Below are 26182 nucleotides of genomic sequence, written 5' to 3'. Positions count from 1 at the left end.
ATCGCCGATGGTAAACACGTGGGATACTCCCAATTCAGTCAACACTAACGACTATATACCTGAATTAACAATAAAATATTCTTTGTAAGTCGTGTGACAATCGTTCCAAAAGCTGCGGATAGAGAAGTAATTATCTTGCAAGTCTGTTAGTACCATCTAGAAACTAAGGAGAATAGTTTACAACAACCAGGTTTGTTTATACAGCCATACGTATAGATAAAACAACAGTGATGAATGTCAGCTACCTCTAAACGTAGAAAAATGTAAGTTAACGCAGCTGTGTAGGAGAAACAAACTCTATTGTTCGGAAATCGCGTTAGTAATTTCCTGCTTGACACAGGTAAAACAGCAACGATGAATGGCAGCTACCTCTAATAGTAGAAGAACGTAAGTTAACGCAGATATATGGGAAAAACAAACCCCGTGATGTTCGGATACAGCATTAGTAGTGTCCCACTTGACACAGCCACGTCATTTAAATATCTGGGTCCAACACAACAAAGTGATAATGAAATGGAAAGAGAATGTGAAGACTGTCGTGGGGGAGGCGAATGGTCAACTTCGGTTTATTGAGAGAATTTTAGGAAAGTGTGGTTCATCTGTAACGAGACCGCATATAGGACTGTGGTGGGTTGAGTACTGCTCGAGCGTTTGGGAACCGTACCAGGTCAGATTAAAGGAGGACATCGAAGTAATTCTAAGGGGAGTTGGTAGATTTGTTACCGGTAGGTTCGAACAACGCGTAAGTGTTGCTGAGATGCTTCGGGAACTCAAATCGCTGGAGGAAAGGCGGCGTTCTGTCCAAGGAATAGTACTGAGAAAGTTTAGAGAACCGGAACTGCAGGGTGACTGCAGAACGATCCTGCTACCGCCAGCATACGTTACGCGTAAGAACCACAAGGATAAGAATACTAGGAATTATACGGAGGCATATAGACAGTCGTTTTGCCTTCGCTCTATTTGCGATTGGAATAGGAAAGGAAATGATTAGTAGTGGTACAAGGTACCCTCCACCACGCGCCGTACGGTGCCTTGGGAAGCCTCTGTGTAGCCGTAGATGTACACTCAGACGTATTCGCAGGAGGTACATAGTGACATACATTTGCAAGTTGAGTGTTCCATTTTCTGCAGAGTAGCACATGGGGATGTAGACAGTTAACTGACTTTTGGTCTTCCCCTGCCATACAAGTACCAGAAGGAGTATATTAGCAGCGCACGGAGCTATACACTGGAGAGCCAAAAGAAACTGGTACACCTGTCTAATACTGTGTAGAGCCCCAGCGAGCACGCAGAAGTGCCACAACACGACAGTGGCATGGACTCAATGTCTGAAGTAGTGCTGGAGGGAATTGACACCATGAATCCTACTGGGCTGTCCATAAATCCGCAAGAGTACGAGAGGGTAGACCTCTCTTCTGAACAGCACGTTGCAAGGAATCCCAGATATGCTCAATGATGTCTGGAGAGTTTGGTGGCCACAGGAAATGTTTAAACTCAGAGGTGCTCCTGGAGCCGTCTCATTGTCCTGCTGGAATTTCCCAAGTTCGTCGGAAGGCACAATGGACGTCATTTGATGCATGTCAACTGTATGAGTCGTAATTAGACGTATCAGGGCTCCCATATCACTCCAACTGCACACGCCCCACAACATTACAGGGCCTCCACCAGCTAGAACAGTCCCCAGCTGACATGCAGGGCCCATGGATTCATGACAAGTTTCGAGTCGTCAACAGTCCAATGTCAGTGTTGACGGGCCAGCCGGCTGCTGTGGCCAAGCCTTTCTAGGCGCTTCAGTCTGGAATCATGCGACTGCTACAGTCGCAGGTTCGAATCCTGTCTCGGGCATGGATGCGTGTGATGTCCTTAGGTTAGTTAGATTTAAGTAGTTCTAAGTTCAAGGGAACTGATGACCTCAGGTGTTAAATCCCATACTGCTCAGAGCAATTTGAACCATTTTGTTGACGGGTCGAGGCGAGGCGTAGAGCTTTGTGTCGTGCAGTGATCAAGGGTACACGAGTGGGCCTTCGGCTCCGAAAGCCGATATCGATGATGGTTCGTTGAAGGTTCGCACATTGTGACTTGTTGATGGGCCAGCATTAAAATCTGCAGCAGTTTCAGTTCTGTCACGTTGAACGATTCTATTTAGTCGGTTGGTCCCGTCCTTGCAGGTTTTTTTTTCTGGCCGCAGAGATGTCGAAGATTTAATATTTTACTGGATTCCTGATATTTACGGTACACTTGAGAAATGGTCGTACGATAAAATCGCTACTTCATCGCTACTTCGGAGATGCTGTGTCCCATCGCCGAAATCTTGATAACCTGCCATTGTAGCACCAGTAATCGATCAACAAGTGACTAGACACTTGTCTTATATAGGCGTTGCCGACTGTGAGGTCTTGCCAACTCGTCTCGTATAGGGTGCCTAAAGGATGCTGCGGTCTCGGAATGCTATATAACAATTCAAGCAAATCACATTAACATTCTTTATTACAGTAAAGAAGATAGACTATACTTAACTTTGTATTACAAGAAAGTGTCGCAAGCGATGGGCGACAGGCAAACAGGCAGTGTCTTTCTCTATATACTATGTCCATACAAGCAATGGATACGGATGACTAGTAACTGCTATCATAGTGCTATCCTAGTGCCAGTCTAGTACTATCCAAACGAGGCTTCCAGGAGCAGCGCTTATATTGTCCTCTTGTACAGACCGTTCCTGTTGTGGTATGGTCCTAGTCAGCGATCTATTGGCTGCCTGCTCTACTCTTGGGTTCTACATCTTCGTGCTGGCGCTTGTGGTTACACAGGAACACCGACCGCAATGCCGTGTTCTGCCTGTTTACATATCTATTTGAAAACGCATGCCTATACCAGTTACTTTGTCGCTTCAGTGTACGTTGGCGCGGTTGACGAACTAGTACAGTAACTTTTAAGTTTCTATGTCGTTGAATACGAACGAGTTTTGAGGCTGCTTGGGAACAGATGATCAAGAGCCCGAAGACTGCTAGCAAGCAGTTTTACGTGATACGTATTACGAGGTGTAGTAGAAGTAAATACACTCCTGGAAATGGAAAAAAGAACACATTGACACCGGTGTGTCAGACCCACCATACTTGCTCCGGACACTGCGAGAGGGCTGTACAAGCAATGATCACACGCACGGCACAGCGGACACACCAGGAACCGCGGTGTTGGCCGTCGAATGGCGCTAGCTGCGCAGCATTTGTGCACCGCCGCCGTCAGTGTCAGCCAGTTTGCCGTGGCATACGGAGCTCCATCGCAGTCTTTAACACTGGTAGCATGCCGCGACAGCGTGGACGTGAACCGTATGTGCAGTTGACGGACTTTGAGCGAGGGCGTATAGTGGGCATGCGGGAGGCCGGGTGGACGTACCGCCGAATTGCTCAACACGTGGGGCGTGAGGTCTCCACAGTACCTCGATGTTGTCGCCAGTGGTCGGCGGAAGGTGCACGTGCCCGTCGACCTGGGACCAGACCGCAGCGACGCACAGATGCACGCCAAGACCGTAGGATCCTACGCAGTGCCGTAGGGGACCGCACCGCCACTTCCCAGCAAATTAGGGACACTGTTGCTCCTAGGGTATCGGCGAGGACCATTCGCAACCGTCTCCATGAAGCTGGGCTACGGTCCCGCACACCGTTAGGCCGTCTTCCGCTCACGCCCCAACATCGTGCAGCCCGCCTCCAGTGGTGTCGCGACAGGCGTGAATGGAGGGACGAATGGAGACGTGTCGTCTTCAGCGATGAGAGTCGCTTCTGCCTTGGTGCCAATGATGGTCGTATGCGTGTTTGGCGCCGTGCAGGTGAGCGCCACAATCAGGACTGCATACGACCGAGGCACACAGGGCCAACACCCGGCATCATGGTGTGGGGAGCGATCTCCTACACTGGCCGTACACCACTGGTGATCGCCGAGGGGACACTGAATAGTGCACGGTACATCCAAACCGTCATCGAACCCATCGTTCTACCATTCCTAGACCGGCAAGGGAACTTGCTGTTCCAACAGGACAATGCACGTCCGCATGTATCCCGTGCCACCCAACGTGCTCTAGAAGGTGTAAGTCAACTACCCTGGCCAGCAAGATCTCCGGATCTGTCCCCCATTGAGCATGTTTGGGACTGGTTGAAGCGTCGTCTCACGCGGTCTGCACGTCCAGCACGAACGCTGGTCCAACTGAGGCGCCAGGTGTAAATGGCATGGCAAGCCGTTCCACAGGACTACATCCAGCATCTCTACGATCGTCTCCATGGGAGAATAGCAGCCTGCATTGCTGCGAAAGGTGGATATACACTGTACTAGTGCCGACATTGTGCATGCTCTGTTGCCTGTGTCTATGTGCCTGTGGTTCTGTCAGTGTGATCATGTGATGTATCTGACCCCAGGAATGTGTCAATAAAGTTTCCCCTTCCTGGGACAATGAATTCACGGTGTTCTTATTTCAATTTCCAGGAGTGTAGTTTGGATCTTTCTCCCCTCCGCAGACGCATGGAGGAGTGGTGTGTCCCCCATAATGGGGAGCGTCACTTAGCTGGTGACGATGAAGGTGTACGTGTGTGTTGCAGTTCTGGTCGGCCTACGTGCCCTGCTCGGCGCAGCACTTGGACGCCGTGACGCTCGTGCTGGAACAGGTGGACGTCATCCGCAGGCTGGTGGAGCGCTACCCCAGGGACCTGGCCCTCGTCACCAGCGCCAGAGGTACGTTCAGTGACTCTATTCTCTATCTCAAACCGTAAGACGCTTACTAGCATATGCGCGGCGATTTTGTCACACAAGTCAAGCTGATTCTTGTACTACAGAAGCATCCAAAGGTCAAACAATATGCAGAAACGAGGGGGAGCAATAGCTGTAAAAAAAACTCAGTATTTCCTTACGAACTTGATTATACTATATACTCAGGAAGTTTCCAGAATGAGATTTTCACTCTGCAGCGGTGTGTGCGCTCATATGAAACTTCCTGGCAGATTAAAGCTGTGTGCCGGACCGAGAATCGAACTCGGGACCTTTGCCTTTCGCGGGTAAGTGCTCTACCAACTGAGCTACCCATGCACGACTCACGCCCCACCCTCACAGCTTGACTACTGCCAGTACCTCGTCTCCTACCTTCCAAACTTTACAGAATCTCTCCTGCGAACCTTGCAGAACTAGCACTAATCTGCCAGGAAGTTTCATATCGGCGCACACTCCGCTGCAGAGTGAAAATCTCACTCTCGAAACGTCCCCCAGGCTGTGGCTAAGCCATGTCTCCGCAATATCCTTTCTTTCGGGAGTGCTAGTTCTGCAAGGTTCGCAGGAGAGCTTCTGTAAAGTTTGGAAGGTAGGAGACGAGGTACTGGCAGAAGTAAAGCTGTGAGGGCGGGGGTGAGTCGTGCTTGGGTAGCTCAGTTGGTACCGAGCGGGGTAGCGCAGTGGTTAGCACACTGGACTCGCATTCGAGAGGACGACGGTTCAAACCTGCGTCCGACCATCCTGATTTAGCCGGCACGGTAGCTCAGCGTATTCAGTCAGAGGGTTACGTGCCATCTGTAATAAAAAAACTGAGTTAATCGATCAACAACGAACTTAAACGGATATCTCACGACGTCCGCCCCGAGCAGATGCAACGAACAAAAGCGAACAAAATGAGATTAAAAAAAAAAAAAAAGTTGGTAGAGCACTTGCCCTGAAAGGCAAAGGTCCCGAGTTCGATTCTCCGTCCGCACACAGTTTTAATCTGCCAGGAAGTTTCATATACTCAGGAAACTATTAGTTTTTTCTTGAAATAATGGTTAACCATATGTCATCCATGTCGGACGTTTAGAAACTGTGAATGTTCACGGCATAAAAAGGTAAAATAAATACGTGTGTGAGACACATCTATTTTCTCCCACGACGTGTTTACGGGCTCCCATCCTCGCCTTCAAGCGGCTTAGTGGTTTACGTTACAATTTTGCTTTCTGGATGTAGCTAGCTGTCTGTTTTGAGCTCCATTCCGCTAAAAAATAAGATACAATTTGCATTCCTTGTAGTACTATGACGTTGGATTTACAGCTGTTGAGCAATAAATGAAAGTATTTACGAGATGTTCCCACAGAAACAATAACACAGGCAGTCGGGGGATTGTACAGATTTGGAAGTGAAAGAGCATTACCTGATTACAATGAGGATCAAAGGTACAAATAACTTTTATGTAAATATTAAATCTTTACCGCTTCTTCTCTTAAATATGTAATTATTGCAGGAAGAAAACTTATGAATCATATTTCAGCATATTCTTTTGGTAACACTAGCTATTCCAATGTATTATTTATTGTTTAATGCTGATAATGCCAGTTTCATACTGCGATAAAAAGTTCAAAACCGGACATATTACGAAACTAGATGTATGTGTATATGTATGTTCAAATGTTTCATGTCTCCTCCTAAATCAGAAGACCGATTTCAACCACGCTTGATACACATATCACTTAGTGTCAGGAAAGAATTGCTGTAGGAGTGAGAAGCAGCTCTCTACCACAGGGGTGCGGGTGGGAGTGTGAGAGCAGTGTAGCCACGACGCACGAATATACACTTTTTATTCGTCCAGTATTTGGAATTCAGAATGCTTAATGCCTTGAAACCAGCTTTACACATACTTTGAAACCTTTACAAAAAATTTTCTCGTTGAAAGCCCCCACACAATCATGAAGGAGAAATGCTTATCACTTATCCATCCCATATTAAATTGCGGGCAACCGCAGAGAAATATCCACATTTTCGATGAAATGATCCGCACTGGCTGCAGTATACATTTTACTAAAAGTCACACGATCGATTTCGTGACGCAAGTGATTAAGATTGACGGCCGCAGTGGCCATGCGGTTCTAGGCGCTTCAGTCTGGAACCGCGCGACCGCTACGGTCGCAGGTTCGAATCCTGCCTCGGGCATGGATGTGTGTGATGTCCTTAGGTTAGTTAGGTTTAAGTAGTTCGAAGTTCCAGGTGACTGATGACCTCAGATGTTAAGTCCCATAGTGCTCAAAGCCATTTGAACCATTTGATTAAGATTATTTTTAACAACTGCCTTATAGTCACTCCCCATCGTTCATGTTAATTTCTAAACAAATAGAGCACTAAAACCAGTAGTCCATGTTTAAAACGGAGGAGATAGCAGAACCGCGCCACAAGAAGTAAGGCAGCAGGCAAGGCAGTATCGCTGGCTAGATTTTCGCTGCTCATGCATTAAAACTGCCACATGAAGCGTGACATTTTAGTTTATTACTTCTTTCCTAATAACTGTATTCGAGACACATTTTGGAGACGGCATTCAGATATAACACTGAGTATATCACCAAAATTATATCATTGTACGACACATAGCTCAGGTGATGCGATATCATAAATGTTGAGCTGTTTGGAAACGAAACTGAACGGTGAAATTCGCTAGAGAGTGTACAAATACGTGTGAAATATGTTTCATTTATGTGAAATATATTTGACATGTGCGTACGCGTGCAAATCCACGGATAAAAAACTAGTCATAAGCCTAAGGCTCTGCACTTGATTCCTTGCACTGTCTGAAAGGGGGGCGAAATCGCGGTCGTCGGATCACAGTCTATCTCTCTCACCAGTTTGTCTGTTTGGCCCATTAAAGACGTGACTTCATTTGCCGCTGTGCGCAGTCGCCGTTTTCGGGGCACCCCCCTTCAATTTACTGTTACGTGCATGATTTCCGCTCAGAAACTAGTTAAGTTGGAACCGTCAGGATCCTTCTTACAACCACTGTTCTCACACCGTCTTTGAGACGCCCTGCTTAACCCACAAGACAGGACAGGTAGTTTAAATTGTGGAAAGGGGCAAAAATAAGGGGCTGTCAGTTACACTTGAACGTAAAAGTTTATTATTTAATCAAACATTACAAGAGCTCCCAAAATAATTTTTTTTAAACACACAGCTTTAATGTTTGGGACTTAATTACCGGCTGAAAGCCACTTTAATTTAAAAACGGCTGAAGGCCAATAACTTAAAACGCAAGCATAATCAGAAATTTAAAAGGCAAGCCTTATCTTACAACAGTTCTTTATTTAGGCTGAAGGCCCAAAAAATCTGAGATTATCAGAGAAATTCAAAATTGGCTGAAAGCCCAACACTTAAGGCTAAACAACATTAAAATATTTTTTTTGTAATACGGCCTTACGTAAAACAGTTCTTAATTAGGCAAATCTCAACCAAAACTGAAATTTAAATGGCAAAGCCTCATCTCGAAACAGTTCTTTGGTTTGGTTGAGGGCCCAAAGAATCATACACTTCAAGAGCAAACAAGTTAAATTCAAATCGGCTGAAGGCCTAACACTTAACACCATAACATTAATTTTTTTTAAACCAAAAGCCTCACGTGAAACAGTTTTTCAATTTAGGCTGAAGGCCTTAAGAGCAAAACAAACTCAAATTCAAATCGGCTGAAGGCCAAACACTTAAAATTCAACAACATTAAAATTTTTAAAATGCCAAAGGCCTTACGTGAAAAAGTTCTTTGGACTAGGCTGAAGCCCTTAAGAGCAAAACAAACTCAAAATCGGATGAAATCCCAACACTTAAAATTCAACAACATTAAAACCTTAAAATGCCAAAGGTCCTACGTGAAACAGTTCTTAGAATTAGGCTGAAGGCCTAAAGAATCTTACGCCTTAAGGGCAAAACAACCTTAATTTTAAAAAAATATCGGCTAGAAGACATACAAGTACAAACAACAAGATCAAATAAAAAAAGTACAGTCAAGGGCGCTCAGATGTTCGAGGGCCGGCCTGAAATTCAAACACTAACGCTCGCTTAGGTGAGACATGCATTCGGGCCAACCATTCACGACCCGACGACAACCCAACCGACCGACAGTCAACGGACCCACCGACAAGATAACTTCCACTTCACCCGACCAGGGCACAACAGGGAGCTCAACGGAGCAACGTAGAAGATATTGGCGCCCACAACCAGTCATACGTGGAGCTGTCAAACTACACACCGTGCTGGACAGCAACAACATGATGAGGAAACTACACTGCCTGAAATTTACGTCAACGGCCAGGACAGGTAACCGGAACGTTAACGGCCACAAGGCAGAAGATTCCGCTGGTGCACTTCCAACAGCCGACAACGAACTCTGAACGACACAATGTGTACATTCTTGACTTGCTGGTAGATTAAATCAACTTTCGTGTCCAGGGTTGGTGAGCCACGCACCTCGTAGCAATGGGACAGCCTCACACACTCCGACACCGCGCAGAGACCGCCAGCGCCCCGGCCGAACTACGTTCCGCGGAGAATTACTCTCTGCTCCACGCCAACCGACCGACTGCCAGGACCCAGAAACGGTGAAAGGACCAAATATACATCGGCCAATGAGACGACCAGCCGAACGACCAACCAACGGTCGTCCCGCTCCAATCTCCCTCCGTCGGACAGTTGATGTGTGTCGCCAGCGGTCAGCGAGCACTGGCTGTCGGCGAATCACCGGCGCTCTGTCTCCCGACTTCACTGCTGCTACGTCCCGTCTGCACTGCTGGTCCATCCCGAACTGACTGCCACACGACGACCCGGAAATACTATCGGTCGTTCCAGAGATGGTACGACAGTGCACTTATCGATACGCGCTGCTGCTGTCACTCAAGGGAAAGTAAGGCAGGAAGTTAGTGACACCAGTAAATGGCATAAACGAGGCGGCAGTACCGTAATAGAAGATGAGAAACAATAAATGGGATAAACGCAAGCAGTGCACGGCTCAGATGTCTGCGATTGCTGAACCATTCCTTGAAGATACATTAGACAGCCCACTTTGATACTATGTGATCATGGTCGCGTCCAAGCTCGATGGCTCCTTTTGTCTTTCTGCGACACCTCCACGTCCAAGAACCTTACTTCGCTAATTCTACGCAGGCGGCTGGCACACACACACCGTTTCACTGCCACGACTTCTGGCGTCGGTGGGAGTCACGCGACGGTGTCTTAGACCATCTATGGGTTCTTTTGACAGGGTGACTACTACAAACTAAGAGTATGAAGTGAGTCACCACGAAGCAGTTATCCGAATGGGACGGAAATCGGTATACGTAAATACAAATCGTTCAAATGGCTCTGAGCACTATGGGACATAACTTCAGAGGTCATCATTCCCATAGAACTTAGAACTACTTAAACCTAACTAACCTAAGGACATCACACACAACCATGCCCTAGGCACGATTTGAACCTGCGCCTAGAACCGCTCGGCCACCCCGGCCGGCTATACGGGGTGAAAAACTCGGGGAGGTTGTAGGGGACCTCAAAACAAATATTTTTCCCTAATGTCATTCTTTCCTATGAGGAGTATTTAAACCGGTAGAGGAAGATTTCTCTGGTGGCAAATTAATTAAACCAAGAAACACTTTTCCATTTTTTTTATGACCAAGAGACAACACATTAACACAACCCAATATCAATTACAGTAGATTTTCAAATATGCCTCCATTGACACGCAAACAAAGGTTACACTGTCGGATCATGTTCTGTCTGACACGGGCAAAAACCCCAGGAGTATCCTGAATTGTTCCCGCTGCTGCTGCTGCTACAATCCGGGCAACCAGATCCCCTTCTGATGCAACAGCAGGTGCGTAAACAAGGTTGCGCATCTCTCCCCACACAAAAAAGTCCAGAGGGGACATATCTTGGGATCCAGCAGGCCTTGGTACAGGACCACCTCTGCCAACCCTCGTTTCTGGGAACCGTCGGTCCAGGAATCGACGCACACGATGACTGAAATGTGCCGTCGCCCCGTCACGTTGGAACCACATACTTTGTCTTGTTGTACGAGGTGCATTCAAGTTCTAAGGCCTCCGAATTTTTTCTAACTAAATACTCACCCGAAATCGATGAAACTGGCGTTACTTCTCGACGTAATCGCCCTGAAGACGTACACATTTTTCACAACGCTGACGCCATGATTCCATGGCAGCGGCGAAGGCTTCTTTAGGAGTCTGTTTTGACCACTGGAAAATCGCTGAGGCAATAGCAGCACGGCTGATGAATGTGCGGCCACGGAGAGTGTCTTTCATTGTTGGAAAAAGCCAAAAGTCACTAGAAGCCAGGTCAGGTGAGTAGGGAGCATGAGGAATCACTTCAAAGTTGTTGTCACGAAGGAACTGTTGCGTAACGTTAGCTCGATGTGCGGGTGCGTTGTGTTGGTGAAACAGCACACACGCAGCCCTTCCCGGACGTTTTTGTTGCAGTGCAGGAAGGAATTTGTTCTTCAAAACATTTTCGTAGGATGCACCTGTTACCGTAGTGCCCTTTGGAACGCAATGGGTAAGGATTACGCCCTCGCTGTCCCAGAACATGGACAGCATCATTTTTTTAGCACTGGCGGTTACCCGAAACTGTTTTGGTGGCGGCGAATCTGTGTGCTTCCATTGAGCTGACTGGCGCTTTGTTTCTGGATTGAAAAATGGCTACCACGTCTCATCCATTGTCACAACCGACGGAAAGAAAGTCCCATTCATGCTGACGTTGCGCGTCAACACTGCTTGGCAACATGCCACACGGGCAGCCATGTGGTCGTCCGTCAGCATTCGTGGCACCCACCTGGATGACACTTTTCGTATTTTCAGGTCGTCATGCAGGATTGTGTGCACAGAACCCACAGAAATGCCAACTCTGGAGGCGATCTGTTTAACAGTCATTCGGCGATCCCCCAATTCTCTCCACTTTCTCGATCATGTCGTCGGACCGGCTTGTGCGAGCCCGAGGTTGTTTCGGTTTGTGTCACACGATGTTCTGCCTTCGTTAAACTGTCGCACCCACGAACGCACTTTTGACACATTCATAACTCCATCACCACATGTCTCCTTCAACTGTCGATGAATTTCAATTGGTTTCACACCACGCAAATTCAGAAAACGAATGATTGCACGCTGTTAAAGTAAGGAAAACGTCGCCATTTTAAGTATTTAAAACAGTTCTCATTCTCGCCGCTGGCGGTAAAATTCCATCTGCCGTACGGTGCTGCCACCTCTGGGACGTATTGACAATCAATGCGGCCTCATTTTAAAACAATGCGCATGTTTCTATCTCTTTCCAGTCCGGAGAAAAACAATCGGAGGCCTTAGAACTTGAATGCACCTCGTAGGAAGCGGCCCGTCTTCCAGCAATTATGGCAATGCTCTGGCGAGAAAATTGCAATAGTATCTGCCATTTAATGGCCTAGGTAGCAGATACGGCCCAATTAAACAGCCCCCAACAACACCGACCCACACATTAACGAAGAACCTCACTTGATGACCGCTAGTAACTTTGGCATGTGGGTTATTCTCACTCCAAACATGCGAATTGTGCATGTTGAAGACTCCATGACGCCCGAACGTTGCTTCATCGGTAAACAACACACAGGATGGAAATGTAGGATGCATTTCACACTGTTCCAGGTACCACTGCGAAAACTGTGCTCTGGGTGGATAATCAAATGGTTCCAGGTTGTGGATACGCTGTACGTGAAATGGACGTAACAACTGATCTCGAAGGACTGTTCTTACATTCGTCTGATTTGTCACCATGTTACGTGCAATTGCACGAGTTCTGATTGTAGGATCCCGCTCCACATGCTGGAAGGCAGCTTCCTCAAATTGCAGCGTTCTTACCGTGCAACGGCGTCCCTGTCCAGGTAATCTGCTAAATGACCCGATCTCCCGCAGACGTTGGTACACAGCAGCAAAGGTCGTATGATGCGGGATACGGCGATTAGGATATTGTTGTTGATAAACCCGCTGTGCAGCTAGTCCTTGTGGTGCGCTACGTAGTACGCACCAACCATATCAGTGTACCCACTCCAGGTGTATCGCTCCATTAGTAAACAGAGACAATGCACTACTACACTGGTGGACAGCAGTTGCCTGCAACTGAAGCGCGTAATGCGCCCTCTAACAACTGAAAATCGTAATACGCCCTCTAACAACTGAAGAGCGTAATACGGCCTCCACCGGTTTAAATAATCCTCATAGGAAAAAACGACATTAGGGAAAAATATTTGTTTTGATGTCCCCTACAACATCCCAGAGTTTGTCAGTTTAAATACTTTTCACCCTGTATCTATATACATGTACACACAAACAAATGATAACAATTACAGAAAAATTACGTGATATATTCAAGAGAAAACTCTTCACACATTGAACAAGTCAATAACGTGTTGGTACACCTTTGACCCTCTGGCCCTCGTCTTGGCACTGAGTAACAGAGTTGTTGGGTGTCCTCCTTGGAGATATCATACGAAAGTCTGTCCAGCTGGCGCGTTACACCGTCGAAGCCCCAAAATAGTTGGAGGGCCCTGCCCGTAACGTTCCAATCGTTCTCAGTCGCTGAGAGAACCGGCGGATGCTGGGCAAGGTAGGATTTGGGAAGCTCGGAGACAAGCATTAGAAATTCTAGCCGTGTACGGTCAGGCATTATCATGCTGGAATGTAATTCCAGAATGGCTAGCCATGAACGGGCTGTAGAATATTGCCGACGAACCGCTGTGCTGTACATATGCATCGGATGACAACTAAAATGTCCTGCTATGGAAAGAAACGGCACCCAGACCATCACTCCTGGTTATCGGCGCGTACTGAGATAACGATTAGCTAAGTAGGCAGTTCAGTTGAAGAGTAATGGACGTCTCCGTAAAGGGCACTCACAGAAAATGGAAAGAAAAACATAGGTACATAGAATTAACAGCGAAGGAACATTGGGTAAAAGAAGAAACACTGCAGTTGATCTATGAGAGAAGGAAGCACAAAAATGTTCTGGAAAATTCAGGAATACAGAAATACAATACTTAGGAGTGAAACAAATAGGAAGCGCATCCGTGCTAAGGTGAAATAGCTGCATGAAAAATGTGAAGAAATCGAAAAAGAAGTGATTGTCAGAAGAACTCACACAGCATATAGAAAAGTCAAATCAACCTTCGAAGAAATTAAAAGCAAGGGTGATAACGTGCAATGGGAATTCCAATGCTAAATGCAGAGAAGGGAGCAGTTAGGAGGAAAGAATACATTGAAAGCCTCTATGAGGGGGAAGAATAAAAATCAGGAGTCGTTATAGAAGAGAAGTATTAGAATTTAAGAGAGCTTTGGAGGACTTAAGAGCTAATAAGGCAGACGGAATTGATATCATTCCATCAGAATTTATAAAAGCATTTGGGGAAGTAGTAATAAATCGATTATTCACGTTGGTGTGTAGAATGCATGAGCCTGGTGATGTGCGGTCTGAATTTCGGAAAAAAAAACATCGTCCCCACAATTTCGAAGATAGCAAGAGCTGACAGTAGCGAGACTAATCGCACAATCAGATTAACAGCTCAAGAATAATACACAGAAGAATGGAAAAGAAAATTCAGTTTGGCTTTAGGAAAGGTAAACGCAACATACAGATAGTTCTGACGTTGCGGCTGATAATGGAAGCAAGACTGAAGAAAAACCGATACACGTTCGCCTGGAGAAAGCATTCGACAGTCTCAAATAATGCAAGATGTTCGAAATTCTGAGATGAATAGGGGTAATATGTAATATGTACAAGAACCAAGAGAGAACAATAAGACTAGAAGACCAAGAAGTGCACAGATTAAAGAAGGTGTAAGACGAGGATATAGTCTTTCGCCCCTATTGTTCAATCTATACATCGAAGAAGCAACGACAAAATAAAAGAAACGTTCAAGAGTGGAATTAAAGTGCAAGGTGAAGTGATATCAATGATAGGATAACATTGATATCCTTTGATGATAGTATAATTGAAGTCCCTTAATGACAGGATAACATTCACATCCTCAATGAAACTAAAGATGAATTACAGGATTTGCTGAATGGAATGAACAGTTTATACTGTTTATACGGTGTACGGACTGATAAATCGAAGAAAGACGAAAGTAATGAGAAGTAGCAGGAATGAGGAGAAACTTAACCTAGGGATTGGTGATACCGAGGTAGATGAAGTAAAGGAATTCTGATACGTAGGCAGAAAATAGGCTATGACGGGCGGAGCGAGAAGGATATATAAAGCAGACTAGCATTGGCAAAAAATGGTATTTCTGGCCAAGAGAAGCCTACTAGTAGTAAACACAGGCATTATTTTGACGAAGGAATTTCTGAGAATGTACGGTTGGAGCCCGGCATTCTATGGTAGTGAAACTGGGTTCTGAGGAAAACGAAAAAAAAAAGAATTGAATCATCTGAAATGTGCTGCTACAGAAGAATGTTGAAAATTGGGTGGACTGAGAAGGTAAGGAATGAGAAGGTTCTCCGGAGAATTGGCAAGGAAAGGAATATATGGAAAACAGTGACAATAAGAAGGGACAGGCTGGTAGGGCATCTGTTAAGACATCAGGGAATAGCTTCCATGGTGATAGAGGATGCTGTAGAGGGTAAAACCTGTGGAGGAAGACATAGATCGGAATATATCCAGCAAATAATTGAGGACGTAGGTTGCACTACTCACCAGGAGACTGGTGACTGTCGCTCGCCATACGGTCCAACAAACAGAAGTAACGGTCTGGTGTGCCACCTGTATTCACAGCAGGACGTTTCGCTTGTTATCCGCGGCACCTCTACAGCACAGCGGGGCTTCGACGATATTCTACGCCCCATTGTGTTGCCCTTCATGGCAAGCCATTCTGGGCTTACAATTAAGAAAGGTAATGTCAGTCTGCGCACGGCGGGAGTTTCTATTGCTTGTCTTCGTGCTTGCCAAAACCTACCAGGGCCGGCAAGGTCGCTGGATCAGTCCCCAATTGGAACATTATGGCCAGGGTCCTAAAACCAGCTCGAGATTTTTACGTTCTAAGCCGCCAGTTGGACAGAATTTGGCACAATATGCCTCAGGAGGAACATCCAAAAACTCTATCAACCGATGCAAGCCGAATAACGGCCAACGTGTTATTGGCTTGCTCAATTTGTGAAGCATTTTCTCTTGAATAAATCATCCACATTTTCTGGAACTTTATTGTTTGTCTGTACATGTTCAGAACATCAACCAATTTCCATCCCATTTCTGATACGTCATTGTTTTTTACCTAGGGTGTACTATGTCCTGAGAGCTACCTCCTCTCCTCTCTAGCCTGAAAGGTATCTGTCGCCTAACGGGTGGGCGGTTCCACATTACTTCGCCGCCTCCAGTGCTTCCGTTTACGAGAGTCCCTGCACGTACGGCTTGGTCCGTAAAATTGCTCTCACGTCGCGCGGTAGTCATTTGCACTGAGGGATAGCGAGTGGGGACTTTGCAAGAATCCCTGCACAAGCGCTATCGTTAACGTAGCCTTCCTCTTACTTCAATGTCGATTGGAAGGTGTTCCGCAAACAATAGCGGAACGATAACACCCCTGTGGTGGGCCAATCATATGCGGATGTGGACAGTTGAAGTTTCAGCAACAAAAATATAACTTTCGGATATCATGAAAACAAATTTATCAGGCCGTTCAAGAGCGCTTACTCACATATAAATACGCTGTCCCAACAATATAAACACCATTATAAGGAAAATACACTAATGGCCATTAAAATTGCTACACCAAGAAGAAATGCAGATGATAAACGGGTATTCATTGGACAAATATATTATACTATAACTGACATGTGATCACATTTTCGTCCGCAGCTCGTGGTCGTGCGGTAGCGTTCTCGCTTCCCGCGCCCGGGTTCCCGGGTTGGATTCCCGGCGGGGTCAGGGATTTTCTCTGCCTCGTGATGACTGGGTGTTGTGTGATGTCCTTAGGTTAGTTAGGTTTAAGTAGTTCTAAGTTCTAGGGGACTGATGACCATAGATGTTAAGTCCCATAGTGCTCAGAGCCATTTTTTTATTACATTTTCATGCAATTTGGGTGCATAGATCCTGAGAAATCAGTACCCAGAACAACTACCTCTGGCCGTAATAACGGCCTTGATACGCCTGGGCATTGAGTCAAACAGAGCTTGGATGGCGCGTACAGGTACAGGTGCCCATGCAGCTTCAACACGATACCACAGTTCATCGAGTAGTGACTGGCGCATTGTGACAAGCCAGTTGCTCGGCCGCCATTGACCAGACGTTTTCAATAGGTGAGAGATGTGGAGAATGTGCTGGCCAGGGCAGCAGTCGAACATTTTATGTATCCAGAAAGGCCCGTACAGGACCCACAACATGCGGTGGTGCATTATCCTGCTGAAATGTAGGGTTTCGCAGGGATCGAATGAAGGGTAGAGCCACGGGTCGTAACATATCCGAAATGTAACGTCCACTTTTCAAAGTGCCGTCAATGCGAACAAGAGGTGACCGAGACGTGTAACCAATGGCTCCCCATATCATCACGCCGGGTGATTCGCCAGTATGGCGATGACGAGTAAACGCTTCCAATGTGCGTTCACCCCGATGTCGCCGAACACGTTTGCGACCATCACGATGCTCTAACCAAAACCTTGACTCATCCCAAAAAATGACGTTTTGCCATTCGTGCACCAAGGTTCGTCGTTGAGCGCACCATCGCAGGCGTTCCTGTCTGTGATGCAGCGTCAAGGGTAACCGCAGCCATGGTCTACGAGCTAATAGTCGATGGTGCTGCAAACGTCGTGGAACTATTCGTGCAGATGGTTGTTGTCTTGCAAACGTCCCCATCTGTTGACACAGGGATCGAGACGTGGCTGCACGATCCGTTACAGCCATGCGGATAAGATACCTGTCATCTCGACTGCTAGTGATACGAGGCCGATTAAATCGAAAATAATTAATTCAGTTTCATAATAATTACGTGAGGATGAAATATAACGTACGCTTTTCGCGTAAAACAGCGTGTTCTCGAACAAAATTTCAGAGCACGTTCGGCAGAAATGTTGTCCTCCCTGTCTTCCCTCAGCTTCAAGATCCCGGAAATAGGAGGGTGCTGTTTGTCACTCCACTATGCATTATTTCAAGCTCGGGCATTAAGCGGCTGCAGCTGGCAGGAACGCGCGACAACTGGTGTGTGCGAATGTTCAAAAACCGTAAGTCAGCATGCCATAACTGAGTACTATCAAAATTATGGCCCAAATTTTCGTGTGGAGTCGACTTCTGGAGCTGATAGTTGGATAGTGTGCTGTTTTGTCCTTAAAATATGAGATGAAGTTGTTTCCTTGTTATCAGTCAAAGCAGGTTTATTACGAACGCCATCTTACAGCCAGAACGGAAATGAGCTCCTGGATGGGACATGCAGCTGTTTATTTGAGGACCTTTCGGAATGTAAGATCCGATTGGCCGCGCAATGGAAACCACAGTGAAAAACAAATGTTTTATTTGCAACAGTCTGCTAAAGCTTACAGCTACTTCTCTAAATAGTCGCCCCTCTGACTGAGACATTTGTCGTAGCATTATACCAACTTTCCAGTATTCTCGTCGTAGAAGATAGCCGCCTTTGATTTCTGCCAATTTTCTACACTGATCTGCAGCTCGTTGTCTGTGCCAAAATGTTGTGTTCACAGCCAGCGGTTCATGTAAGCAGAGATGAAAATCAGAGGGAGCCAAGTCCGTGCTGTCTGGTGGGTGATCAGACATCGAACACGCTGCAGGAGCGTCGTCATTGCCCCTGCAGTGTACGGCCAAGAACTGTCACGAAGAAGGAAATGCATGACAATTACGTAGTGCGGGCTGCAATCACGCGGAATCTCTCACCAGGCCCACATACTTGGCAGGAGACACTAATTTCTAGGTATCTTTACGTGCTCACTATGCGCTCAGAAGTGGAAAGAGTGACATGTCACGATCAATGGGCATACCAGAGACACTTTACAACGCATCAATGCAAAGCTTCATCGGAATTTCTCGGTTTTTTTTTTCATTTCGCGAGCGATCGGACCTTAATTTTCGGACAGCTCTCGTACAAACATCGAGTATTCCTGACTGCCTGTATTTACACAAGTATCAGTTTCCCAGAATACGAAAGGGTGTGTAGAAAAGTAATGTCTCTGTAATTTTTATGTATAAACTCTTCAAGCTTTTTAAATAAATGAAACGTTATTAACATTCTACATTTTTATTCGTCACGTCTATAAATTTACAGCCCTATCCCGCTAGAGAGCTCCGTATTTTAGCTTGTAACATGGCGGTGTGTTGTTTAACTACCTCCGTGTATTAAAGACAGCGTGCTGTAATCGACTTTCCAGCTACAGAAAACGTTTTACAAGACATGTAGCACCCTCAGCAAGAAAATGCCAGACCACACATGGGCGTTGCGACAGTCTGACGCCTTGGGTTCACTGTCATCGAACATCCTCCATAAAACTTCCTGGCAGATTAAAACTGTGTGCCGGACCGAGACTCGAGCTCGGGACCTTTGCCATTCGCAGGCAAGTGCTCTACCAACTGAGCTACCCAAGCACGACTCACGCCCCGTCCCCATAGCTTTAATTCCGCCATTACCTCGTCTCCTACCTTCCAAACTTCGCAGAAGCTCTCCTGTGAAAGCTGTGGAGACGGGGCGTGAGTCGTGCTTGGGTAGCTCAGTTGGTAGAGCACTTGCCCGCGAAAGGCAAAGGTCCCGAGTTCGAGTCTCGGTCCGGCACACAGTTTTAATCTGCCCGGAAGTTTCATCCCCCATAAAGTCTCGACTTGGCCCACCCTAATTTCATCGGTTTTCAAAATTTATAGGACTCGTTCGACGACTTAATTTTGATACTGATGAAAGGTGCAAGCAGAGGTGAGTTTGTGGTTCCGTCAGCAAAGTCAAATATTCTACAGCGGCGGTGTCAACAACTGATCTCTCGTTGGGAGAAATGTCTTCATCCACAGGGTGGCTATGTTGAGAAATAAATACGTAGTCATGAAACTAAGGGTGTAGAATGCTTACAAAGTTTGTTATATTTAAAAAGCTTGAGAGTTTTACCGAGTGAGGTAGCGCAGTGGCTTTAGCACACTGGACTGGCATTCGGGAGGACGGTGATTCAAACCTGCGACCAGCCATCCTTATTTAGTTTTCCTGCAATTTCGCTAAATCACTTAAGGCAAATGCCGGGACGGTTACTTCGAAAGGGCAGGGCCGCTTTCCCTCCCCATCCTTCCCAAACGCGAGCTTGTGCTCCACTTCTAATGACCTCTTTGTGGACGGGACGTTAAACACGAATCTGATTCTCCATCTTTAAGAGTTTTCACAAAAAAAGAAAAAGTCGAGGCATTTGTTTTCAGCACCACATCGTACAAATATTAAAAACGCAAAATATTTCAAGAACCTTCCAGAAATCGTAAATACTACATAATAAACAATACTGCTGTTTGTAAGATTTGATCTGGAGATCCGCAGGACGTCAGACAGAAACGGTAACCACTACGCCACACTGCCTGCACTACAGGCTGTGTAGATTTTATAGTCACAGGATACTACACTAAGGAGCCAAAAAAACTGGTGTAGGCATGCGTATTCAAATAAAGAGATATGTAAACAGTCAGAATACGGCCCTGCGGTCGGCAACGCCTATGTAAGACGACAAATATCTGGCGCAGTTGTTAGATAGCTTACTGCTGCCACAATGACAGATTATCAACATTTAAGCGAGTTTGAACGTGGTGTTGTAGTCGGAGCACCCCTTAGATATCGATGAAGTGGGGATTTTCCCGTACGACCATTTCACGAGTGCACCGTGATTATCAGGAATCCGGTAAAACATCGAATCTCAGACATCGCTGCGGCCGGAAAAAGATCCCGCAGGTACAGGACCACCGACGACTGAAGAGAATCGTTCAAATTGACAGAAGTGCAACACTTCTGCAAACTGCTGCACATTTCAGCATTGGGCCATCAAGAAGTGTCAACGTGCTAACCATCCATATAAGCCTTCGGAGCCGAAGACCCATTCGTGTATCTTTGAAGACTGCACGACACAAAGCTTTACGTCTCGCCTGCGCCCATCAGCACCGACATTGGACTGTTGGTGACTGGAAACTTGTTGCCTGGTCCAACGGGTCCCGTTTCATATTATAGCGAACGGATGGACGAATACGGGTTTGGTGACAACCTCATGAATCCATGGACCCTGTGTGTCAGCCGGGGACTGTTCACGCTGGTGGAGGCTCTGTAATGGCATGGGGTGTGTTCAATTGGAGTGTTATGGGAGTCCTGATACGTATACGACTCTGACAGGTGACACATACGTAAGCTCCTGTCTAATCACCCGCATCCGTTCGTGTCCATTGTGCATTCCCATGGACTTGGGCAATTCCAACAGAAAATGCGACACCCCACACGTCCGGAACTGCTACAGAGTGTCTCCAGGAACACTCTTCTGAGTTTACACACTTCCGCTGGCCAGCAAACTCCCCAGACATGAACATTATTGAGCATATCTGGGATGCCTTGCAACGTGCTGTTCAGAAGAGATCTCCAACCCATCGTACTCTTACGATTTATTGACAGCCCTGCAGGATTCGTAGTGTCAGTTCCCTCCAGCACTATTTCGGACATTAGTCGAGTCCCTTCCACGCCATGTTGCGTGCTCGCAGGGCCCTACACGATATTAGGGAGATGTACCAGTTTCTTTGTCTCTTCAGTGTATGTTTATTCAATTTGTAACTTGCACAGTATCACATTTACGAACATTTAAAGCTATAGTTTGTGCAACTTTGAAATTTTATCAAGATCTGACTGATTATTTGTACAGCTTCTTTCTGACAATAGCGTATTATAGATAACTGCATCACTTTCGAACAGTCTTAGATTACTATTAATTTGTCTACAAGATCATTAATGTACAATATAAACAGCACGGATCACAACACTTCCCTGTACCATATATAAAGTCATTACTACTTCTGTCGAGGACTCTCTGTCCAAGATAACGTGCTGTGTCCTCCCTACAAATAAATCCTCACTCCAGTCTCAAATTTTGGTTGTATCATATATGATCGTGCTTTCTATAAAAAAGTTAAGTGTGGTACTGAGTGCATTCTTTTCGGGACTCAAGAAATACTGCATCTGTTTGACCGCTTTGATCCTTGGCTCTCAGAATGTCTTGACTTTGGTTCCATAGTATCATCATTCCGAGATATTATCTGTTACGAGATGTAATTATTTTTCCCCATTTCCACAATTGAATTTTGGGAGATCTAGTGTCAGATACGAGTACATGCAGAGGAACGAGTAATGAACCAATTTTCGCTTTATTGTTGCTGTTCATTATCAGTTACAGTACTACTGTAATTTCAGAACTACGTAGAAAAGTTAATTGATAGCTGTGGAATTTATATGTGGAGTTTCCTTTTATATTGGATCCATTTGTAAAGAGCGGAAAGATAGGGATCGTACAATTGTGTTTCCCGTCGCACTGGAATTTCAAAAGCTAAAATAACAAAGAGAAATTCCGGCTGCAGCTGTAATTAATTACAAAATTGTTGTTTCATTACGACGAAGAGCAAATTCAGTTAGCGGTAAACCGAACTATTTTCGAACCGCAGCCCACTTTATTGCTGCCGCTCTGCTCCTCGTTCACAAAGCGCAGAAATACAAAAAGAGAGAGGGCTGTTGAGCGCGGCTTCTGACCGTGGGAACATCGGCAGCTGAAATCGTCCTCATCCGCGCACCGGCGCAGGCGCGCCTAACTTCGCGTCAGCACCACCTGCTGCCGCCGACTGGCTGTTACCGCTGCACGCGCCTCCCAATTATTTCTTATGAAAACAGTTTCAGTTTGAGGCGTTGCTTCTGTAGAACATCTAAAATTACTTAATTAACCTCCAGGAAAGCGATACGCCGTGGGAAATCCAGTTTACACGCAGTTCAGTTGACGGCATAACTATTCTACTGGCCACCTGCCGACTGCCGCTGTTGAACGTAGTCTTCTTTCGAAATTTTTGTACTGAAATGCTCACATTCATAATTTATGTTCTACAACATTGAGCCGTGGTAAAAATTTACTGTTTTGAAGAGCGCGCCGCAGCGCGTAGTGAGAAGCAGTCGCCCTCGGTTTCTGGCGGTGGCACCGGTGTGGCAATCGGAGCTTTGGTGTCTCCCTCTGGTGGGAGATGCACGTGCATTGTAGGAGCGCTATAAGCAGGGCAGCCCCCCCCCCCCTTCCCCAAATTCTATGAGTCCCTCCAGATCCTTGAGCGTCATGCACTCCGCCTCGCCTTCCGTATACACCTCCCGTCCCCCACGTGGATCCTCTATGACCTCATTCCTTTCCCCCATCTGCTCCTATTCCTCGAACATATCCGCATACTCTACACCTCCCGCCGCCTTGATCCCCCTCACCCCCTGGTTGCTCCTCTCCTCTCCCATCCCCGCCCCCTGCCACGTCTTCACTGTTGTGTCCCCCCTACCCTCCTTTCCCAAAGTGGCGTCCATCAACTCCCCCTCCCGGATGATGCCCTCTCTCCCTCCATTTATCCCTCCTATCAACTCCGATCCTCACTCCCCCTCCTTTGTCCTTTTCCCGGGCTCCCTCTCCCCCCCTTCCATCCTCTTTTTTTCCCCACCTTCCCTCTCTCCTCCGAGTCCTTTTGCATTTCCCTCCTCTGCCTTTTCCCATTCCCTCTCGCATCCGTCCTGCCCCTCTCCCTCCTTATCCCTCCTTTGCTTCCCCCCCTTTAGTTTTTTCCTCTCCTCCCTCCTTGTTTTTCCCCCTCCTCCAGGTCTCTCCCCCCCCCCCCCCATCTGCCCTTGGCTCGGGAGTGTCCTCTTTGTGCCGCCGTTTTCGTGCAGTGTTTTACAGTGGTTGTTCCATGTTGTGTGTCTTTTGGGAAGTGTTGCGAACGGCCATCATACTGTCGCTGGGTGTAATTTTTTTTATCTCTTGCGAACAGAAACCAGACTGTCGCCATGTTTTTTTATTTGTGTGTCTACTATGTTACTTGTCTGATTCCTGTGTATTTTATTAACATTGCCAACCCCTTTGCTTTCTGTTTTAACTTTCCGCATGTTTCCGCCATTTTACACATTAAGTCACCGTTTTATCGCCTGTTTTTCTTGTTTCTTTTCTTCTTCCGTTTTTAAAAAAGTCTGTAGGCTGTAGAGCAGCGTACTAAGCTGCTGCCAGCCCGCCCCCTTCAGCGGGAATTGAAAATCAATAAAGGAAAAAAAAAAAGCAGGGCAGTCGATCAGTATGTCAGTCGGAGTGAGTCTGGTCAGTTGGTCTGTCTGTTGTCCGGAGTGCTAGTATCTGTTAGGCCGCCAGTCTGCTCGAGTTTGTTCAGGCAATGGTCACTGGCGGTTGGATCGATCGGTTGGTCGGTCTCGCACTGAGACACAAGATGACTTGTCCGTCTTGAGCGTCGGCGCATGTGAGGTCGCCACGTCAGTCCAGTGGCCCGCGCCATATAGCGAGGGGTAGTGGCTTCGCGGCCGACACGAGAGCCCCGGGAGTCAACCCACGACATCGGTCTGGCCGGCGCGAGCTGCGACGCCGTGAGACGGGAAATCGGCGCGCCTTCCTGCGTCCGTTGAAGCGGATGGCAGCGGACGGTTCAGGAGAGCGTTTGGGGGCTGCTGCGCCAGTCTTCGCCAGACATCGCAGTTATTAGAAGTTAAGTGATTCGTGATATGTTGATGTCATTTACTTGTTAAATTCTACTTGTTTTGTTGGTCAGTCCCGCGTCCCCAGCTTGTTCGTCTGTCTCCCGTCCACATTTGTTAGGCAGTTAGTGTCTGTCTGTCGGTCTGCCATACGTTAATAGCTGCCTCTGTCATGTTTGTCAGATTCGGTGTTAAAGAATTTATTGCCTAAAGTGTAAAGGCCGAATTTCTAAAATATGTTTTTATGTTCGCTATCATCTTGAGAGGCGGTATATGTGTAATGTAGAGCATATTTGTACATTTTATGTAAGACTACACTTCATGGGTTTTTATTTAAATGGTTATTTTAGTATATAAAGTTGCCACCCTTCCACCGTAAGAGGTTTTTTTTTCTCAAATCAAGTTGTACCTTCGGTGGCAAGTTAATCTTTTAATGTTAGTGTTTGTACCATTTCCATCCCTCCTCAGAGGTTGTTGTGAGCGGTCGTGACTGCGGCCGTGTCAAAAGGGAGCGGCAAGGATCTCAGCCCGAAAGCTCATACTGTCAAAAATTTGTTCCTTCTGCCTCTGGATAACTTGTAACTTGATATTTAGAGGGTGCTTTCTGATTATAGTTTTAAATCTCTTTCTAAAAAAAGGGGGCTTTAGGAATGAAATTTCCATTTATCGGAAAAAAAATGTTTGTAATTTCTTTCATCGGTTACCAATTGGTAACTACTTCCACGCTCACATAGTGTGATTAAATGTGTTAATGTTCTTGATGAATCACCAGTAAATAAAGTAAATTCTTTAAGAAAGAGATTTTGAAAGTAAATTCACGGTTTAAACGTATTATGATTATGTACATGTACCAGACAGTAAATCACATTCGTCTTTGGAAGCTAAGTATCATACAGAAATGACAGCGTATTTCGTGAACAGGTCTTCGTTTGCGCTGCATAACGAAGTAATGCTTAGTCACAAGTTGTACTTAAAAAAACTTTAGAAACTCTAGACGTTTATCATGAAATGCAAGTAAGCAAAAAGCCTTTTCCACAACAACAAAAATCAACGTGCCGGATTTATTTGGTAACGTCCACGAAAGGGGGAGAGCGTTGTACTGTGGAATACTTTCAAGACCTCCGACTCCAGCCAACCCTGTAGCAGAAGTTTGATATACTCGTATTTTGTAAGGCCATTTTTAAATTACGGCATTCGCTTTGTAAGTGATGCAGTCATTTTCTCAAAATACGGAAGTTACTCCAAAATATTAAGGTTTTTCCAAATGTGAAAGCGTGTTCCAAGGTACAACATGGTCATGTATCCAGGAACAAATGTTCGATTGAGATTTAAATCGTTCTAGTCGATAAAATAATGTCAATATTGTACTGAATAATACCCCTGTTACAAACTATTTTATGTTCCGGGCAGCCCAAGCTGTTGAAAGGCATGATGTTAGGAAGAACTACGCTGACAGCTGGTAAAATTGTTATTTATTAGAAAAGAAAACCGGTTTCTCGGCCTAACGCCGCGTCATCAGGTGCAACAACATCAAAAGATCCAGAATGAGATTTTCACTCTGCAGCGGAGTGTGCGCTGATATGAAACTTCCTGGCAGATTAAAACTGTGTGCCCGACCGAGACTCGAACTCGGGACCTTTGCCTTTCGCGGGCAAGTGCTCTACCAACTGAGCTACCGAAGCACGACTCACGCCCGCTACTCACAGCTTT

General features: G+C 46.1%; 1 protein-coding gene across 1 annotated transcript in view; it reads left to right on the top strand.

Moving 5' to 3' along the window:
* LOC126199387 (dipeptidase 1-like) overlaps positions 1-26182 on the top strand; it is a 244345-nt gene that overhangs the window by 67321 nt on the left and 150842 nt on the right. Inside the window, exon 3 of the mRNA XM_049936306.1 lies at positions 4587-4719. Coding sequence (XP_049792263.1) covers positions 4587-4719 — 133 coding nt within the window. The remainder of the gene's footprint in view (positions 1-4586; positions 4720-26182) is intronic.

The sequence above is a fragment of the Schistocerca nitens genome, chromosome 8 (genome assembly GCF_023898315.1).
Source record: "Schistocerca nitens isolate TAMUIC-IGC-003100 chromosome 8, iqSchNite1.1, whole genome shotgun sequence".
In the NCBI taxonomy this organism is placed as follows: Eukaryota; Metazoa; Arthropoda; class Insecta; order Orthoptera; family Acrididae; genus Schistocerca; species Schistocerca nitens.
The sequence above is the reverse complement of the archived record's forward strand: the minus strand, read 5'-3'. Positions and strand labels throughout refer to the sequence as shown.